General features: G+C 41.2%; 1 protein-coding gene across 4 annotated transcripts in view; it reads right to left on the bottom strand.

Moving 5' to 3' along the window:
* The window catches only part of CELSR1 (cadherin EGF LAG seven-pass G-type receptor 1), a 248,708-nt gene that overhangs the window by 105,981 nt on the left and 121,543 nt on the right, over nucleotides 1–21,184 (bottom strand). For all 4 annotated transcript variants that reach the window (XM_061640286.1, XM_061640288.1, XM_061640289.1 and 1 more), the window contains 3 exons: nucleotides 18,334–18,556; nucleotides 16,376–16,491; nucleotides 7,088–7,176 (listed from right to left, as the gene is read on the bottom strand). In XM_061640286.1, the coding sequence (XP_061496270.1) occupies nucleotides 7,088–7,176; nucleotides 16,376–16,491; nucleotides 18,334–18,556 (428 nt within the window). The remainder of the gene's footprint in view (nucleotides 1–7,087; nucleotides 7,177–16,375; nucleotides 16,492–18,333; nucleotides 18,557–21,184) is intronic.

The following is a 21,184-nucleotide window of genomic DNA, read 5'->3' as shown; positions in this document are numbered from 1 at the left end:
TGCATGTATATGCGCTTATTGCTCCTAAGAAATGCTTCCCATATAAATGGCATGGCTATATTAATTCTTCTTACAGTTGGCTTTGGCTTCCCTGTAACCTGGGCATATTGCTACTCCTTCTCTATGATGCAATCAGAACACAGTATCTCTTCTTATGTAGTGAAGGTGTCGCTGGCCATAGATCTGTGTTCAATTATACTCTTACGTACGGATCCTACTATATTGTGCCCATCCACTAAACAAACTGATATTCTAATCTATCTGGAAAAAAGGTGTTTAAGTACTAGGCCGGTCAATCACTTTTAAATTGAATTAAATTAAAAGGCACTTTAATCCTGAAACACACAGATCACTACTATTAATAACTCAGGAATCAAATCTAATTTGCACATTCTCAGATTACAATCTAAATGATTACACTGGTATTTACTTATGACATTGGATAGTTTTGCTTTCCACAGGATAACAGTGAGAGAGCTAGGGACTGTCATACAGAGGAGCAAATGATAATTTCAGAGCCTGATATAATAGTGGTCACATAACAGGTGACTGCTATCATCATAAAAAACCTGTTTTCCAGAAGGAAATGAGATAATCTATTTTCCAGCTGCAGAGGCTGCAGGATATGTTATGCCACCACAAATGGAACTTGCATTTGCTTATTGAAGATGGCAGAAGTACAACTATACTTCTTTATGTTTTGCTCAAAACAAATGCCCAATCAGCCTGCTTGACAGCCCTACCAACTCAACAACAAGCTGCAGAATTATGCTGACCCTACACAGCATGTTAGCATTAAAAAGCCCACACTCTAATTTTCTTTAAGAGTATGCAATTGTTTGTATTTGTTTAAACTGTGTAATTTGATTGGGCATTCTCATGAAAAAGACATGCTCAATTTAATTTTGGATAAAGCTTCACTTTGTATTAAAGAAAAGATAATTTAGTTGGTAGATTAAAGATAACATATTTCACAGCAAGGGGATTTGGAAACACATCAAAGATTTTAATTTCAAAAACTCCTGCTGTAAAAATCAGTCAAAGTCTTGTTTTCCTTTCAAGACTCTTTCCAGGTGGTGTAATAAGTTAAAGATACCTGTGCAGCCTTGAAACTTTACAACATAACTCATCCAAAGTGGAAACACTGGAATTTAGAAACACGTTGTCAGGAAATGAAATTCTTCCTAGTTTTAAAAAGATTATTTTAAAAGCTTGTCTTCATAAAATTGCATTTGTGATTAAGGGGTCTCTATAACAATTGTGTCTTATTTGCCTTAAATGTTATGGAAAACATTTCTATTTCTATCACCGTAAAGGTAAGAAGCTTTAAGTGACAAATTGACTTAAATTGTATTAGGAGCTGCATAAGCATGACAGGGCTAGGGTAAATGAGCACTACCCACCTAATTGTCTCCTGTTCAACTCTATTGAAATGAATTATGTACTCTTCTGGAAGACTCTTTCATTTCATATTCAGGACAGATTCCCAGAAAATTGCATCCAATATTTTAAAGAATTTAAACCAGTTCCAGTTTACTTGTTATGTACACATAGATTGAGAAGCGGCTTGCTGGGTGGGACAGATCCACTGTGCTGGCTTCCTGGCAGGTGGGTCACTATTGCTTACTGGGAGGGGGATGCAAAGTGGCAGAGAGTTCAGTGCCATGTAAATGCACCTGCAGAGCCAATCCAGAGCTCTTGCTGGTGTGTTTGCATTACAACAACTTCCCCATCTTCTCTCCCCTCTTCCTCTTCCTCTCCCTCCCAGCCAGCCCCCTGCCAGCTTAGTGGCTCTGCTGCACCTGGTGGGCCATGACACATGTATGAGAGAGGGGGGGTTAATGTAGGGCCCACTCATAAGGCAGGTTACCTTCCAGGCCCCCGCCGAAAAGCGAAAACCGCCAGAAAGTGAGGCCCTACTGTATTCCAGCCACTGTGCTCCAGCTGACAGCGATCAGCTAAAGCACGTGATCAGCTGTAGCATGGGGAGCTCCAGCCGCCATGCTCCTGCTGACAGCGATCAGCTGAAGCGCTCAATCAGCTGTAGCGTGGGGAGCTCCAGCCACCACACTCCAGCTGAAGCGCAGGGAGCTCTCGCGCTACAGCTGATCATTGTCAGCTGGAGCTCCCCACATTACAGCTGATCGCCCTACTGGCACCACTGTATTAGCGGAATGCCAAAAAGTGGGGCCCTACTGTAGTGGCAACTATGAAGCTGGTCACCAGATCTAACCATGCCTCCATCATGAACTCACTAGGCAATCTTAGACAAGCCTCTTCTTCTCAGCAACTCATCAGCAGTATGGGTAAATCAACACTGAGCCAACTTACAGGATTTTTGGAGGGACAGATAATGTATGTGTGGCACTTTGAACATTTGAAAGCATATAGATGTTATGTATTTTAACTAATATGATGCCGATTCCAGCAGAAGTTTCCCAATGGATAAATCAGAACCAAAATACTTACTTATAAAGCTGTGATGAACATTTGTTGGTTCATTCACATATATAGATCCGAATATATAGAAAGCAAGTATGAAGAAGTCCTTACCTTCCATCTGAAAATAAGTTACTAAAGGTATAAGAAACTAACCATGGAGTTTGCCAAAGAAGTATGGTAAGAATATGTCCACAATTTCTTTCTGAACTATGTAGAAGTTCAGAGATCTTACAGCTGGTCCACTATGTGGTAAAACAATTTCAAGCCTAATCACAGCTGAGCAATTTGGAATTTAGTAATAGACAGGCAAGCCAGAAGATATATAGTCCATGCAAACCTACAAGATTCACAGCATGCACTAACTAAGAAGTAAATTTTAAAGAGCACTTTAAAATGAAGAGGACACAGGCCTTGCAAATAAGTTTTAAAAGGTCAAGTGATACATAAGAGGTATATAGAAGAAGGCAGCAAGTTGGGTATTTGAAGATTATCTCTTCTGAGAAATATTAGCAGAATAGAAGGTTTGAGCTGGGGGAAACTCAGCAATGAAAGAGAAAGGGCAAATTTCGACCAAAATTGTGGAAAAGTAGCTTTTAAAATACTTATACATAGTATAGTAAAAACATAAAATCTATATTGAAGGTTTCCTGATAGTCATCTGTGTATACGGCAACTATTCAAAGGGGGCTGTTTTGAATGCATCTCTCTGTGTGTATGTATGTAGGTATAGTTTTGTGTTTATACACACACAAACAATGTGTAGAGATGCCAGCTGTTTAGAGAGAAAGAGCATTTGTCTTGTCATGGTTGGTAACATTGGCTAAACAAAATAGTAATGAACCATTCCGGTAGAACTAAGAGAAGATATATGTGGAAAGATAAAGTTCAAACAGAATTTCAGAATGGCAAGATATCAGATTTGCTGAGAGAAACAAAATTGTTTGTTGTGAACTGGAATTAGAAAGGGGAGTGGGGCAGGGAGAGAGTGAGTTCTGGAAATAATGAAGAAATTAATAGAAATATTACCGTACTTTCGAACCTGTTCTCCACATGCAATTTAAGTGAAGCAATACATCTAAGCTATTCTGACATGCCTGAGTTGTATCAAGTTTAGACATAACATTAATTTACCTTGGCACAGCCCATAATCCCTAAATTATCTGTATCTTAGCAAACCCCTCATAGTGCCTTTTTCATATCTTTAGACCTTGTTAAAACAAGAGTCCGCCTAAGAACTGCCTCCAGATACGTACCGCTAGAGGTAAAAACGTTGGATCTCTGCTTCAATCACACCGGGGAAGGAAGCCTTATGAGAAAAGGGAAACAGAAGGCAGACTTGTGCCTTAGCCATGTTTATATCACCCAGCACAGTCTACTGCACAATGCATGGCTTCCCACTATACACCAAAAAAACCCACTGTCCTCTGTTGCCTCACATAGGACAAGAAGCTTCCTCTCTTGTTTCCAGCAAGGTTCAGAAAGAAGTTGCTTCAAAACACTTCTTGTGTAGCATCAGGCTGCCAAGCCTTCTTCAGGTGCCACCATCTGAGATGTGGGCAGTAGCTACAGGGGAAAGAGCTTACTTGCTTGTGGGACTCCAGCTGGGAAATGCCCTCAAGGAAGCTCACGTGGCATCTTTCCCCACCCACCCCCAGGCTTTTTCATCCTCTGTAAGTTGCCTATGCTGATTTGTATTTCTTTTTATTTTGGTTACTGCTTTTATATTGCATTGTTTGATTTTGCTTTATTATAATTTTAACTTTTTGTAAGCCACCTTGGGAACCTGTGGAAAGGTGGGGCATTTAATAAATAAAACCCAGATAGCTGTTTAGCGTATGATTGTGAATGGGTCACTGATCCTGAGACTGTTCACAATGACTTCATTCCTAAACCAGTAGATTAATTCACTTGCACTCTGAAAAATGGAATCTGGGTTCTTTAGAAGTGATGCAAGAGATCATTTGCCTATATACAAAATTTGCAAGATATTTTTCTTGTCCATTTTCAAACACGAATAATTATATTGCCAGAATACATCTATCACTGGAAAAGACCAGCAGAGAATCATGAAATCAAGACAAAGGTTTATTTTTAATCAGAGTGTGGGATCACTTTCCCCTTTTAAAGAATACCCTGGAGCTGTCTCAAATTCTTATCTTTTTGGCAGCTGCTTAGAATTCTAGGCCAACAACCATACTATGAAATCCAGACTTCAGCTGATATATGTTCCTTTTCCCAGGCTTCTTGACCAATGAGGAGGAATGACTCCATCAAAAGTACTCTATCTTCTGTCATTTTATCAGTCTTTTATTAAAGCTACTTTCTGAAATAACACCCAAATGCAGAGTTCTTCTTACAGATTGTAGGGACATTTATCACAGGGTCCAAGCACACAGATGAAACAAGCTACAAATATTTGGTTCCCTGTTGTACAGTTACAAACTAATCAAAATAAGACTGAAAATAAAAGTACATACAGGAATGGGTTGGTTTCCTTTATAAAAGAACTTAAAGCAGGATGACACAGTGGCATCGTTCACATGTAATGTTAAACCATGGTTAAGCATGTAGTGACCTTATGAAAATCCTGAATATTTTTATTCAAGCTATAACATGATTTGCAATGACACAGCATCCTTACTGTTATAAATATTTCATTTTCTATTTGTCATGCCTTTAGGCCCCTAAACAGTAAATAGTTTTCCTGAAAGGGTGATTTGAGAATAGAGTTGGGGTCAGAAGACTAAGATCCTAATACACATGCTCAAAAGAGGGCTTTTGACTTGAAGGCAGTCTGTCCATCGGTATGTCACGCAATTTGGAAACTATGCGCCTGTTAGTGCAGCCTAAAATAGTATTTGCTCTTTTTGCAGCTACATCACACTGTTGGCTCATATTCAGCTTGTGATCAACAACAATCCCAAGATCCTTCTCAGATGTAGTATTGTTGAGCCAAGCATCCCCCATCCTATAATCAATCATCAATTGTATGAATATATCCTCTTTCTAATTGAGAAGCAACTATATTCCTCATAACGTTAGCAAGCGGAAATTTCTCGGGGGGAAATGGAAATGGACTGCCTTCAAGTCGATTCCGAATTATGGCGACCCTATGAATAGGGTTTTCATGGTAAGTGGTATTCAGAGGTGGTTTACCATTGCCTTCCTCTGAGGCTGAGAGGTAGTGACTGGCCCAAGGTCACCCAGTGAGCTTCATGGTTGTGTGGGGATTCAAACTCTGGTCTTCCAGGTCGTAGTCCAGCACTCTAACCACACTTAAGCATGCTAATTATTTCCACTTCGAGTGTTGAAAAAAATGAAATATTTCCAGGTCATTTTTTATAACATAGATTAAAATTACTAAGTAAAGTCTGCCATAGTTTCTGAGAAAATACTAGACTGTTATTACCTAATATGATATGATCCAGTCAAGCTTAAATATCTTTAAGCCCCATTAATTTCAATAGAAGAATTAACTATGTGCTTAAATCTTTCCCATTGAAATTAACAGGACTTAGAAGTGCTTACGTTTGACTGGATCATGCTCCAAATATTTACTGTAAACTCTATTACTACAACAAGAAATTCTAGACAGTGGAACTAGCCAAAATATGTGTGACAATATCAGGGATTTAGTGCCATATAGCCACATCCGTTTTCCATACAAAAAAGCTATAATCAAGGCCCATAAATGAACACACATATCACTATTTATAACACTAAACAAAATGGGAAAATGTAATAGAAAACACCCACTGACCTTCTCAGAATACGCAATATGTAACATTTCTACTTGAAATACAAGCCCAAGATTATATATTTCATAAAGCCTGTGTGACAACGTGGTAGTTCTTTTAGAAATGACAAATATTTGCTAATATCTTTATTTTAAATGCTTAAATGAAAAATGGCATTTGGCCAATAAACTGAGAGCTATTTCTTTGCTCATGTTGTTTTTTTGGATATGCACTGAGAGCTTCTAACTTAATTACACTACAAGAAGAGCAACCCCCCCTGCTCAAAAAACCAGCAACCCTCAAAAGAATGTTAACATTTGTGATTGTATTCTTCCTGGGAAGAAATGGTCATTTGACAGTTTTTCCAAGGAAGTTCAGTTTCAGTAACAAGGAATTAAATGCATAAAGAATTCCCCTGATTCACCAGTTTCTTATGACAGCAAGAGTTCAGATGCACAGAATGGAGTTCTTCCACCCATAAGGTGGAACCCACATTGTTCATTTCAATGGTGGATGCAGTTCTGTGTACACATTGCTTTGAAATGAAGATGGCAATCCGCTAGTATTCTTTCCAGGGACTGAGATTATAGGTCATTATTTTCAAAGGCTTTACATAGAACTGAATGCACCACTGCCTAGCACAGAGCAGCCATGACAGCCTCACTGATAGAGATATGGAATCTCATACCAACAGAGCTATGGAACATAGTCAACCACTCTATTGCTCTTTTAAAAAAACATTGTACATTATGTCCCAAATAAAGATTTCCATGCCAGCAACATGCTTTTGCTAAAAGTAGGCCTACTGTACAAGTCTGAAGACTGGTTTGCTTTAGCAAATATGCTAGTGAATCTGAATGAAAAATAATTCAGCTTACAAAGGATATCCCTAAAACATCTCATCTTACCTTGTTATAGTACTGCACTTGAACAGAGTGCCACTGCCCATCACTAACCCCTCCAGGAACAAATGGGGCAACGGTTGTTGTGGTTTCTCCTGAAAATATGCATGACAGAGAAAGAAAAAGAGTCACCTTAAGAAGTTCCACTACGTTTTCATTTTTGTAGTTCACAAAAACATTAGTTAACATATGAGGGTAAAACACAAAATGAAACAAGCAGATTAACATCCTCCTCCTCCCAAACTTGACTGCACTGAGGTCAGGGTTGACAAGAGGGTTGCCTTCTTCCAGCCTAAACATAACCAGAAACAGAATGAAAATACATTTAGGCAGATGGCAGAAGGTCAAATTCACACTTGGCAGAGAAGTCCATTTCTGCAGGTGCTTGATGATGAAATGAACCACCCTTGACACAGAAGGCCCTCTTCTGCATCCCTACCAACTGTACCTCTGTCATTGTCAGGATCCAGATCCCTTCCAGATCTTAAAGAACAAAAAGACTCACATGATGTCCTGCCTGAAATCAAAGAACTCAGACTCAGATGCCACTCTAGCATCTTGTTGATAAGGGGGAGGGGATAGCTGTTGGGGATAGTGGTTTTATTCAGCTCCCGGTAGTCATGACAAGGGTGAAGTTCCCCACTTTTCTTTTTGACAAATAGTAAAGGAGCCCCAGCAGGGGACTTGGAGGATCAAACGAACCCTCGCTGCAGAATGACATCCAGGAAGTCTCTCAGAGCAGCAACTCTGGTTCAGACAATGAGTATATGTGCCCACAGGGAACTCAGGCCCTCAGCAGCAAGTCTATGGTACAGTCGTAGGGCCTATGGGGTGGCAGCTGGTCAGCCTCCTTCTTGTCAAAGACGTCCTGATAACCTTGGTACTTCGCTGGTAGGGGAGCCTCTTCGGGCAGAAGAGGGGCAGCACCATTTGCAATAATCCAACTGGAACATCACAGTTGCTTCCCCCCAAGAGATTGTAGGATCATGTTAGATCAACCAAGTCATCCCCAACCCACTGGGAATCATGGCAGGGTGGCTACGTAGCTCTACATGTCCAGGTAGCTCCACCTGCAACCCAGCAGTTGCCTGGGTGACTGCTCCTGACATCAGGGGCCACCCGTCTATGGTTTATATGGACAGGGGAGTCTTAAGTGTGGTAATTTGGATGCCATGTCATTTGGCAAAGTCCAAGTCAATAAAATTGCTGGATGCCCCCAAATCAACCATGGCAAACACTTGAACGCTTTGGCATGAGGGCAAGCCTAGACGGATTGGCAGGTGTAAAGCGGACTTTGGCAGGATGGGTCCGACTTGAGGTCCGTGGCTTACAGTCGATCCCAGCTCATGGACCTCTATGAGAGCTGGGATTTGGAGTTTTCCTGCACTAGGGTCTTCTCCAACTTGGGAGGGGCATGCCTTTGCAAGGTATCCTGACTTCCTGCAGTAGAGACACAACCCCTCTCTGTAACGCTTCTCCTTCTCCGCCTCTGTCAAGCGCAGCTGTGCTCCCCTATCTGCATGGGCTCCACCCCCGACTAGGTGGAGGTTCCCATGCTGGGTAAGAAGTGCATGGAGGGAGTGGTGTGGGAGGCAACGCTTGGACCGCCGCAGGCTTGCATTCTAGGCGATGACCTTCAAGTCTGCTGTCTATCTGCAGACACAGCTGGATGAGCTCCGATAAGGTGTCTGGTGGTGGGGTTCATGCCAATTCATCGAAGATCTTGTGCTGAGGCCATTATGGTATTGGTACATCACAGCAGACTCATTCCAGTCCATCCCTTGGGCCAGGATATGAAAAGTGTTGGTATAAGTCCCGACAAAGTTCTTGCCCTGACACAGGGTTCCCAATTGGCGGGCCATGGTGGCCTTCTGCTGGGGGTCCCGAAAGATTTCTGCCATGGCCTCAACAAAGATACCATACTGGGCTAGCACAGGGTCATTCTGAAGCAACAGAGGTGTTGTCCATTGGGCAGCCACCCATTCCAGGAGGCTGATGACAAAGGCCACTTTCAAAGAGTTGCTGGGAAAATCTGACTGCCACACGCAGCTGTAAAGCTCACACTGAGCAATAAACATGGCAAACTGCTCCTTCTTCCCATTGTAATGGAGGGGCAGTCCCACGGGCATCTTGACATGAGGCGCAAGTACTGGCGGGGCTGGGGCAGCCCTCTGCTGTAAGGCTGACACTTTATTTATTTATTTATTTATACCCCGCCTTTCTTTTCATGCTAGAAACCCGGCGGCTTACATATGGTTCCCAGGCAGTCTCCCATCCAGGCACTGACCAGACCTGACCCTGCTAAGCTTCAGCAGGGTGCTGGCCTCGTGTGCCTTCAGAGCATAGCCTGGGACCAGCTGAGTCACTTCCAGGTGCAAGGTCTGATTCTCCGTTCAGAGGGTTTGGGTCTCGTTTCGGAGTTTAGCTAGCAAGGTTTCTAAGGCTCTGTGATAGTCCTCCCGTCCTGCCTCTTGCTTTCATCTCAGTCATGGGGTTGTCGGGTGGAGGAGGTGGTGCCTCAGTCAAACTGTCCTGCCCAAACTCGAAGAACTAAGACTCTGACACGGCTGTGGTTTTTTCTTTTATTGAAGTAAGAGAAAGTTTCAATTCAGTGTGCTTCATGAATCTACATACGGCTTACTCAGAACTCAGCATCTTTCTAGGTCTAACTAGGCACAACTTCACTGCACTAAGACATTGACTCAGCAACTGCTCCCCCTCTCACTTGACTTAAGTAAGTAAGGCTGGGCAGGCACCCTACTTATGTGTTATAACTGTCATTGTTGGGAGCACGCATGCAGGAAAAGACTTCGCCTCAACTGTGCCTGTTGAATTTTCTGCAGCATTTGCCTCCTGACACGAGGTGAAGGCGCAGGCCCCATCACCATCCCATCTTCCCCTCAGAGGGAGGAGGGCTGCCTGCGGGTGACACGGGCGCAGGGAGAGGGGAAGCATCAGGCTGGGAAACAACCGGCTGGTCAGGTTGACTCTCCACAGGGGTATCTGGAGCTGCAGGGATTGAGCTGTCCAAGTCCAGAGCTGGGGCGCCTTTTGAGTCCAACTCCCTGCTCAGCCCCTCGCCAGCTCAACCATCCCACTCTAAGGCCACCGCCGCCACATTCTCGTCAGTCCACCTCCCCTCCAGCAGGGCGCACGACACATGGGAGGGAACAATGGGCCAAAGCCATTTAAAACTTTAAAGGTAACCACCAGCACTTTGGATTGAAACTTGAACAAACTGAAGTGCAGCTATTGTAGTCGGGGTATCACATGCTCCCAGGAACAAACATACACTAATACCTTTCTTCCGCCATATTCTTAAAAGGCAGCTGCATTTTGAGTGCATTGCAATAGTCCAATCTCAATGTAACTAAGGTTGTATCAATTTAGCCAGGTGCAACCTCTTGAGGAATGGGTACAGCTAAGCTGGGCAAAAGCCCTCCTGGCTAAAGCTGCTACTTCGGCATCCAGGAGCAAAGCCAGGGCCGGCTACACTCCCGAAGTGTGAAACTGGATTAGCAAGGGAAGTGCTACCCCTTCCGACACAACTGGAGGAAGGTGAGTGAGCTAAGCTGACGTGACATTAGTGGACACCGGCATCATTCTCACATCTGTAAAAGACATGCAGAACCTATGGCCACCTACATTCCTTCACATACATTACAAGACTAGTTAATGCAAACAATATGCAAATTATGTGAATTACATTCATACAAATATACATCCCATATTTCTAGTATGTTTTAGTGCTGAAGGTGGTAGCCCTCAGACTTTAGCAAAAGAGTGAAAACACTTTTCCTGAGAAAAAGTAAATATTTAGGCAAATACAGATTGTGCAAACAGTTGTTACCCACAGAAATAATGTGCATTCTTGTGGCTTTCTTTTTTCCCCTCCAGGCTGAGATCTTACAGGACTGTCGGATAAGGTGTTAAGGAACAAAGAAAACATTTTTCATCCTAGAAAACTGCAGAAGCTCTAACTTTGCAATGAATGACATTCTTCCTTTCTTTCCCATTAAATGTATTTTAAAGATTGGATTTGATAAAGCAGAGAATGTCAGATTAGTTGGGCAGACCAGCATAACCAGCTTGGTGACTATTCACTGCTGTACTGAGGTAACAACAAAACAAACATCTACAGCAAAAGTACACAAGGTTCTGTCAAATGGATCAGGCTGTGTTTGTCATGAATGATTACTTGAACAAAAGTTCCCATTACAGAAGAATACGAGAAGCAAAAACGTTAAGAAGAACTATGTGTATGATAAAACACTATATATTTCTTGCTGTATTCATGAAACATTTGTTTCAGTTTAACACACACACTTGCTCAGTTTACACAGACAGGAGTTAAACTGAAAGAGGAACTCAAATGTGGTCTCTTTAGAGATGAGGCAGAGCCTAATTTCTGCAACATTCACAAAAGCACACAATGCAGGAGTAAGACCTACCATTCCCCTGACCTAAGTACCTCAGTCCACCACAAAAGGAATAGCTGCTTGCAGTGTAGGAAGCCTTAATGTTTCATTTCATAAAAGTCACAAAGTGTATGTGTGTTTTTCTTAAATCTGTGACAACTTCCTACCTTTTGTTTATTTTACAACATTGGTTATTCAGAGAAAATGGGTTGTATCTAATCATGGCTTTGTGCTAGCTGAAGGCGCTTCCTTTTGTGCAAGGAGGGACATCTGATTTTAGCCGACTCCCCCCACTATTCACTGCAGCCCCCTGTGCCTCATCCAGAAGCTGCTCCTGAGGGTTGAGCAACCTTTTAGAACGGCATGGCATATGGAGCAGAATGCATAGGGTGAACTGGTAAAAACTGAATGCCTTCGCCTCGAATAACCGTAAAGACTTTCCACTCGTGTAAAGCCACCATTTTGCCCACGTTGACCCTCAACTGTATGGTTGCCGAAATTTCAATTAACCCCAAGTGCTTTCACTTCATTCCATACTCAGAATCAAGGGAATTTCCACATTCAGCTCTGGGTTGTTGAGATGTTTTGTGATCTATACTTTACAAAATGATGATGTGAATCAGATATAAGGTTGTGTGCCACATATTTTGTCAAAAGGTAGTTAAGAATTACCCAGCGGGTTGTATCCAAGAAGTCATTCTATCGGCGCAAACATTTCCGCCTGTGCAACAGGACTTCCTCTCCCTCTCTTCTTCCCGCACATCCCTGAGCTCACCAATTCTGCTTCATAGGGGTGAGGGAACCCCCAGAACAGATTGAAGGGGGGAAGCAAGAGGTGAGCAGGGAGATGAGTGGAAGAGGAAGTCCCACTGCACAGGTGGAAGTCCCTGCACTAATAGGATGACTTTGTTGGATATTACTTTTAGGTCAAGCCACCTCAAAGTAGTTGCACATAACAACTGGTGGCCAAATGGGGATGTATATTGACATTAAAAAAAAAAAGTCAGTTAAATGGCGCCCAGAATAGCAATGCAGATGGGGATACCCTCTACATCCATACTGGCTACATGTATGGAAATACTACTATTATATATGGATTTCATTTGCTGAATCAGAGCAGTTAATCCTCATCTGGCCTACGAATTGTCAGTTTTAAAGAGGGAATGTTTTAATGGATATGATTTTTCATAAAGCAAACATACGTAAAAACATGCAGTTATGCTAACAAAATTTAATATCTCAAATATCTTGTGTAATATACAAGAATGTATACACAAGTGTGGTGGTGCTCTTTTTCTCTTTTTTTCCCTCCTCCATCATAATTTAGCACAAATAGTTTGCAAATAGCATCTGGTTATACAGACACAAAACAAGACAAACAACCTTCCTCTTGCATTATCTTTCTTAATATGTCTTCTTGTCTAGATAAAAAAAATGCTTGGGGATTAACAGACACCACCAAATATCTGATACCATCTAGACAGAAATCTTATCTGGCTACTATATACTATAGATTGATTTCCAATTAGACTTAGCAAATATAGAAAGCATTGCTTTGGGCAAAATGTTTTACATCTAATTATATATTTTGCATAGGTGTGCATTTAAGGTCCAGAATCCTCACTTTCTAACGTTCCTATGACTCACAGAATTGATGTACAGCTCAGTTAAGCCAAACATATTTGGCCTTGAGCCTTTTTAGTTTCACTGAACACAATAGCCAGGACCCAGCAACTCTCTTAGTATGTGCATTTGTGTAGTTCCTGCCCTGTTCCTATGACTGCCTGAACAGCATATCCCCTCCTCCACCTAACATCCCAACAAACTATTGCCTTTAACTATTAGAACTGGATGATCTTAAAGACAAGGTATATTGTTGTGGAATGAGTTTAAAGAAAACACAACTTTGTTTCAATCAACTAAGGTTTCATCAAAAATACATATATGGAGTGGAAAAGATATTGTTAATTTGTACATTTCAGCAGTTAACATAATCTGCATATCACTTTCATAAACCTGACACAATTTTAAGTGCTGTTTCTACAATACTTATATTGTAAATGGAGACAGTCAAACTTTAAAAAAAATGCCCATGATTACTGGGGAAAGAATTGACGTATGCTTTTGTTTACTTAAAATTCGTCGTTAATATTTTGCACCCATGAACACGAAAGCTAAATGAATTTAAATTAATAAGAATCACAGTTTACTTTATACTGGGGGTATTTAACCTTTTTCGACCTGAGGGCCACATTCAAGGTTGGCCAGCCCTCCTCCAAAGGCTGCATGCCACCTGTGATGGTGGCCAAAGTCATTCTGGCTAGCAAACATGCACTCCTTCTTACTCACGCATACATGTACACACAGACCACACATCCACCACACCTACAGCACACACACTTACCATACATATAGACCACCCCCAAACATATACAAAAACACATACAAACAGACGATTATAATGCACTGTATGCAGAGCTACCCTTGAAGATGGTCTGAAGGCTGCAGCTAGTGTAGAATGCGACTGTTAGGCTGGTAAGTCGGGCAGCAAGATGGCAGAAAGTGCTGCACTGGCTGCCAGTGAGCTACCAGGCCCAATTCAAGGAGTTAGTACCAGCATATAAAGCCCTAAATGGTTGGGGACCAATGTATCTAAAAGAGTGCCTTCCCCAGTATCAACCATATCAGACACTATGATCAGCAGGAAAAGCCTTGTTTGCAGTGCCGCCACAGAGTGCTGCCTGGTTGGCACTAACCAACGATAGGGCTTTTTCAGTGGTGGCTCCCTGTTTGTGGAATGCTCTCCCCAGTGAGGTGCATGTGTCTCCATCATTATTGACTTTCAGGAATAATTTGAAAACATTCCAGTTTAGCCAGGCATTTGACGGCTGAAGGGGATTGTTCCAGAAGATTGCAACCAGAAGATCACTGATGGAAAAATGTTTTTAACTGTACTTTAGAATATTTTAAATGTATTTTAGAATATTTTAACTGCATTTTAAAATGTTTCCAATTGTAATTGCATTTTGTAATGTTTGTTTTGTAACTGCTTTTATGCTTTTCTTTTTCTTGTTAAATTGTTTTGTTTATGTTTGTTGCCCTGGGCTCCTTTGTGGGAAGTGCGGGATATTAAGTAAATAAATATACATGCCATATATAGCAACCACAGCTCTCTCTCTCTCTCTCTCTCTCTCATCCACACACACACACATACACACACCCTACATGACATGACATCACATCCACACACATATGCAGGCACATACATACGTTCTCATGCAGACACTCACCAAACTCACAGACCCAAAGAAAGATCAGCAGTGGCTGCAATAAGGAGATTAAGTGTTCTCAAAAGCACACATAGATTTTATCTCCCCACTGCAGTGAAGAGCTGGGAGAAGAACCTCTTCTCCCAGAACCATGCAATGATGGGGAGATAAAGCACTCTCTCTGCTCTTCAGAAAGCGAACTCTGAAGAGCAGAGACAGTGACTTTTGTCCCCAACGCATAGTGGAGGGAGAGGTTCCTTTCCCCCCACCCCAGTGCTGCGATGAAGAGGAACACACCCCGGCATTCTTCCACTTCCTTGGAAAACCTGGAATCTGGAAACATTTTTTTTTAATCTAGTTATATTAGCTTGGGAAGTAAGCTCTTCAAAACTATGTGTAAAATGGGAAGGGAGGCCATTTTTTGGCAATTCCTGCTCCCTGCTGAAGCCCTTCCTTGTGTCTGCTCCAGAGGATCCCCCAACCCTCTGGAGCAGATTTTGGCCCTATGTCACCCATATCAAAATATTTAAACAACCAAAAAAAATTGTTTCTACAATTTTACAGTTGCTATACTTCCAAAATACTGCATGGTTGCATTATGTGTGTCAAGAATCAATCTATCATTCAGTATTACTGGCAGTTTTTGGATCCCTTCTTTAGATCAGTTATTTACAGTGCCTGTTGCAGTGCCTAAAGCCTTGTTAACTTGGAAGCAGGTCTCACTGTGTTCATTCAGGCTCACTCAGAAAAATGTGAATAGGATCACAACCTCAGGCACAGTATTGTCCTGTTATGCATTTTAATTCACTTAAACCCCAAGTAGGCCTAATTTTTTGTCACATTTACTATTTTCATATACTGAGTTAATGGTCTGATGCAAAATACTTGGCTGTATGCTTCAGTTTAATTTCATCAATGGTCCTATCGACTCTTAAAGAAACTTGAGAGCATTCAGAACTTTATAGAATACTGCTTAATATTGTAACAATGGGCTCTTCAATATAGCAAATCTTTGAAAATGGATAACATGTAGATATGCATGTTGATAAAGTGGACAGTAACTGCAATGTGAGAGATTCATCCAGTTGTGTCTGAATTTTAAAAAAATGTAACAGTGACTGAGAAGTATGATTTGGTATAATATGAAAATAATCTGAAGAATGAACTGTTAAGAAGAAAAGTAGTAAATGCAGAAGCTTAACAAATAGGTTGAAACTTGTGATTTCCAAACAATTTAATGCAAAAGGGTAAATTTCCTCCTCGTGGGCATTTCCAAAATGTTGTTGACTGGAAAAAACACTGGATTTACAGCTACAGAGCAATAAAAATTATTGACATAAGTAACAAAAGAAATGAGATCTAGACAAATGGATTTTAGAGGTATGTTCAAAAGAGAAATAAATAACATTATAAGCCTATGTATGCTTGCTCAGAAATTCCAGTGATTTCATGTAAAGTACCCTCTTATGTGTGTACAGGATTACAGCCTTAGTTAGGGAAGAGAATTGCATAAAATCAAAGATGGGTTTTCAAAATATAATGAGAAGTTCTATTCAATAAAGAGCTACTGCTAGTTTTAGCAAGCTAAACAAACAGAAACGGTTTACCTGCAGAGAATGTCAGTTGGATTTGTTCTTCAATTATTTCAAGTGCAATAAAATCATGTTTTTCATTAAAACGCCCATTGTAGAGCAGCAGAGCATTCCTTTCCCTGGTTGCAAACCTAAAACAGATCAGGAAGCACAAATTTCACACACAAAATTATCTACAGCCAAGTTGCTCTGTAAACAAATCACTTAAGAATTTCCAGCCACTGCGTTAACAAAAAATGGATGCTTAGGTATATTCCAAGCTGTAAAATGGGCCATTTTTTCCTTTCTAATTTACTATATAAAGGAACAATCAGGTGTGCACTTTAAGGCTCCCAATTGTTTCTTTGGAGTTGCATCTTTATCTGTCCCACATATCTGAGGTCTTGTAGGATGTAAGGTATGGTATAGGTGGCTGTGGTTTGGGGAAAATGGCTTAGGAGTAAATTAGAACCCCTGGTGGGCCTAATTTGGTCTGTGGGGAAGATGTTCCCACTGGTGACTTATTATTATAGTGTTTCAGGCAGACACCAGCGAATTGCTTGAAGAGGAAGTAGATAGCAAGATAAATATAAAGCTTTTCTGCAGCACTAATAGAACAGACGTGGAAGGTTGCAAAAGATCATGAGTCACCATCAGCCCACTATCACTTTCATAATTATTAGAAGCCCAGTCCTAGCTGTCTACTCAGAAGTAAGTCCCACTTATGTAAGTTGGACTTCCAAGAAAGTGGTCTTAGGATGGAAGTTTAAAGATTTCAAAACCCGGAGACCCTGCATCTACATATCAGCAAATGCAGCAAAGGCCTGCCTAGCAGATCTACCCTATTGGTTATGCAATAACCCATCCCCATCATGGACAGGTTATTGGGATATGTTAAAGAAATTCAAAGCTATTTCTTTAAGGAAGTATATAGTGACTGGTAGGTGGAAGGGAGGAAGGAAGAGAGAGAAGCTACTCAGCCTGAGAGTAGGTGGCACATAGCTGATAAGTAATACAGAAATGTGACAAGAAGGTTAAGAGAAAAGAAACAGATTGTGATGAATAAGCAGATGTTTCCGAGGTGCCTCCATTTTTTCTTTAGCTCTTTTTATAGCATCTGCTTTTTTAGCTATGGCATATGGCATGTATAACCTTGCAGCCCCCACACAATTTATGAACTAGAAATTTTTAGTTAACTAGCAACACAGTTTGTGGGCATGTGGATTAGTTTAAAAATGCAAATTGCAATTAAGTGGATGAACTTTATTAGATAAGCCTTCAGCTCTTTCCCTCTCAAGGGAGTTTGGGGCTAATATCCTAGGATTATAGGATGTGAGTGCTTCCTAGACACAAAATATGTTGTGGAAAATCCTTTGTTGAACTCAATCTCTAATTCTTGATCATTCTCAAATAAACAATCACTGTGCAGAGTAAGTACAAGCAAGGAAATCCTCAGTATCAAGTAAATGCATTTCAAAAACACAATGAATCCCTTTGTAAGAGATATTGCAAAAATGTAAGTAGGACAAGCCAGGTTCTACCATTGACTTGCACTCTGTTTTATGACCAATGCAAACAGTGGCCTGGTTCACAAGTCATTATAAACCAAACCTTGGCTTAGCACAAATGTGCAGGCTACTGTGTCACGCTGAGATATGTCATGGTTTGTCATGTTGTCATCCAAACGTGGGCTTGTGGTTTAGCTCTTCCAAAAGCCATAAAGCATGGGATAACCTTGGTTACAGCTTGTGGTTAGTCTGGAGGGAGCTAACCACAAGTCTGGGTTTGGACAACACGCTAAAACAAACCATAGCTCAGCCCAGTGTGGTGCAACACGAAAGCAAAAGAGGAGGAATAACCCAGCCACAATCTTCTCTTTAGGAGTCTGCATATTTGCATGTCCTCTCTAAGCCATGGTTTGGCTTAGTGTGGGGTGTGAACCAGTCCAGTGACTGGAAATTTTTCATATAATATTGGAAAGGAAGCAAACTTACATGAGAGAGACAGTGAAATGGAAGCGTTGCCTTAATCCCTTGAAGGTGACAAATGATTCTGGAGGAAAGCTTCTTGTGGTCATCTCACAGTAAGGTCTCTCGTATTCGCCAGCAGGGCATTCACATTTGAAACCTCCTATGAGCAGATTAACACACGTCCCTCCATTCTTGCACACTCCTGGAGCGCAGCGCCCAGAGCGAGCATTCATTTCACAATATTCTCCTAAAAGACACAAGAAAAAATATCCATCCAGTATGAGGAGATAATAACATGCTTCCAAAACCTTTAGCAGTTCAAAAGCTTTTCAAGCAGTGATGGATAAATTTCCTTAAAATAAACCATCATTTGACATTGGCTGGGCATTTACGTCCAACTCCATAAAACAAAGTTGGCCATCCTAGCCTCATGAGATAGATGTTAAGTGCTTGGGCTCCAGGTCTTAGTCAGCCCTTGCTCCTTCACCAGCAGACCCCTTCATGCTCTCCCACTACACCAGGACAGATGTTTCATTCTTATGAAAGTAGCTGACACAGTTACTGAGAAAAGAGCTTCTGACAGATGCTCTTGGAGGTCACTGATTCATAGGGTCTCCATAAGTCGTAATCGACTTGAAGGCACATAACAACAACAACAATAATGGCAAGGTGGTGGTGGTGGGAATAAAACAGCCAAAAAGATGATTAAAATGTCATTTAAAACACACTAATGTCAAAACGGTTTCCACTCATGTTACAAGGAGTGCACCATATCTTGCTGTTTAATCAGAGTCAATCCTTCGGTTACCTAGTAGCCACAGTAAGCTCTCTCAGGCTACCGTGTTTTAGCATGTTTGAACTGTTAAGAACAGCACAGACCTAAATAAAGGGCTAAGTATGGGCTTGCCCTAGTGAAACTGAAAGGGTTTATTTACTGATAAAACCCTGACTTCTATTAGGAGTGACACCTTACAGGCCTGATGAAAGGACAACTGACAACAAACTAGCAGGACGTTGACATGAATATATGAAGTGCAGAAACACAACATGGTCAAGTAAGCAAGAGAAATGATAGCTGTTGGTATAGTCTGTAATCTTTAAATCACTGTCATTCTTCCAACTAGAAATAACAACCCTGAAATCATTAAATAATAGCAAGTTCTTGAGTGTTAATTCTTAATAACCACTTGGGTAAGCCCTGCAAATTTCACCAAGGTCAAGAGTGTCTCTTGGCAAGTCAACAAACCAGTGTGCTCATTCTACTGTTTGTCCTCTCCCCTTGTGCCCTGTTTGAAACAGGGCTTGCCTCCATATTTGAAAGATTCTCTTACTCGTTCACCCACATCTGAAATCAAGGCTGCAAACTGAAAATGTTAGCAACAGAGGAAGTCATGCATGGGAATTCAAGATGGGTACGGGTGATATTTGTCTTCAATAAAAGGAAGTGGGACATAAGGAGGGGGGCTATAATGAAAGAGTGAGAAATAACAAAGGAGTGCCAGACTTTATTTACTCAAGGTCTGTTTACACAATCATTTATCCTGGGACACTAACTCCTGGACTTGACTGAACCTCCAGTTTGTTTACACCTTCAAGTTGTTAATGTGATTCTGAAGAAATCTGAATGAGCAAACAATCCCTAGCTATCTTGAGAGCTCTTGACCCTTCTCTTTTTCATGAAAAGCCAAGTGATCTTGTAAACATCTCTGTATCAATGGGATGCAGAGGTTAGTAGAGTACTGAGTTTGCTAGAGATGCACAGTGAACTGTGAAAGACCCACAGATTCAGCAATAATATGCCTGAGAATCCATGGCATTCTTCAACTGTATAGGCTAGGGTGGTTGATTCAGGATAACAGCCCTGCGAGAACCCCCAAATCCATAATCATGAAAAGAAGTATCTTCTCATATATGTTATCCCCATAGGAATGGTAAGGAATAAGATTACATTTTTCTCTGGATTGATTTGCACATGTATGTGCCCAGCATGTAAGTGGGTCACTCCTTCCCCCACTCACACAGAACCTTTAGTGTGAACTGAACTGGGGCTCACATGGCTACATCTTTCATGTGACATCTCTCATATGACCTTTCAACTCCTTGAAAGTTCAAGGAGGATGTATTCATATATGAATGTACATACACAAGATCTGGTTTACATAAGGTTCTGAGTTTCGAAGGTGCACGCCTATCCTATGCTGGGCCCATGTGTGAACCAGCTCTGTCTCACACACAGTCATATCGTGTTTGCTTTCTGTACTTTAATATTTTCACAGTGTCTATACAACTATGACAGCAGTGACTTAAGTCTAAAAGCCAGTGTAGCTGTAGTGCTTAGAGTGCTGGGCTAAGATTTGGGAGTTCAAATCCCCACTCATCCTTGAAGCTGACTGTGTAACTTTGGGCCAGTCTCACAGGGTTGTTGTCAGGATAAAATGGGGAGGGGAAGAACCACATGTGCTACCATGAGCTCCTTGGAGGAAACACCAGATATAATCATACATTTTAAAAATAAATAGAAAGGCTGCTGTCTTAAGCATATATACCAGGAAGCAACTTTTACTGATTCAAAGGAACTGCTTCTCCATAAACAGGTTTAAAATCAGACTGTACAGCTTGCAAATAAATGCTTTGGAAAGTATGTGTCACCTTGATGGTATGTCACTGTTGCAGAGGTGCTATTCTGATGCTGTATAGATATAAGCCAGTGAAAATGTTAAGGACCGGGATGTTAAAGATTACACTGTGCAAATATTTAAAAGTGTGAGCCACCAGTAAACTAGAGAAGAGGACAGTTCATGTCACTTTGTCTCATCAAAGATGAGACTGTCAGAATTGGCAACTCTGCATTTCTCACCAAAAAAATTAACTAATT

Source organism: Rhineura floridana, chromosome 8 (assembly GCF_030035675.1).
Source record: "Rhineura floridana isolate rRhiFlo1 chromosome 8, rRhiFlo1.hap2, whole genome shotgun sequence".
Lineage (NCBI taxonomy): Eukaryota > Metazoa > Chordata > Lepidosauria > Squamata > Rhineuridae > Rhineura > Rhineura floridana.
The sequence above is the reverse complement of the archived record's forward strand: the minus strand, read 5'-3'. Positions and strand labels throughout refer to the sequence as shown.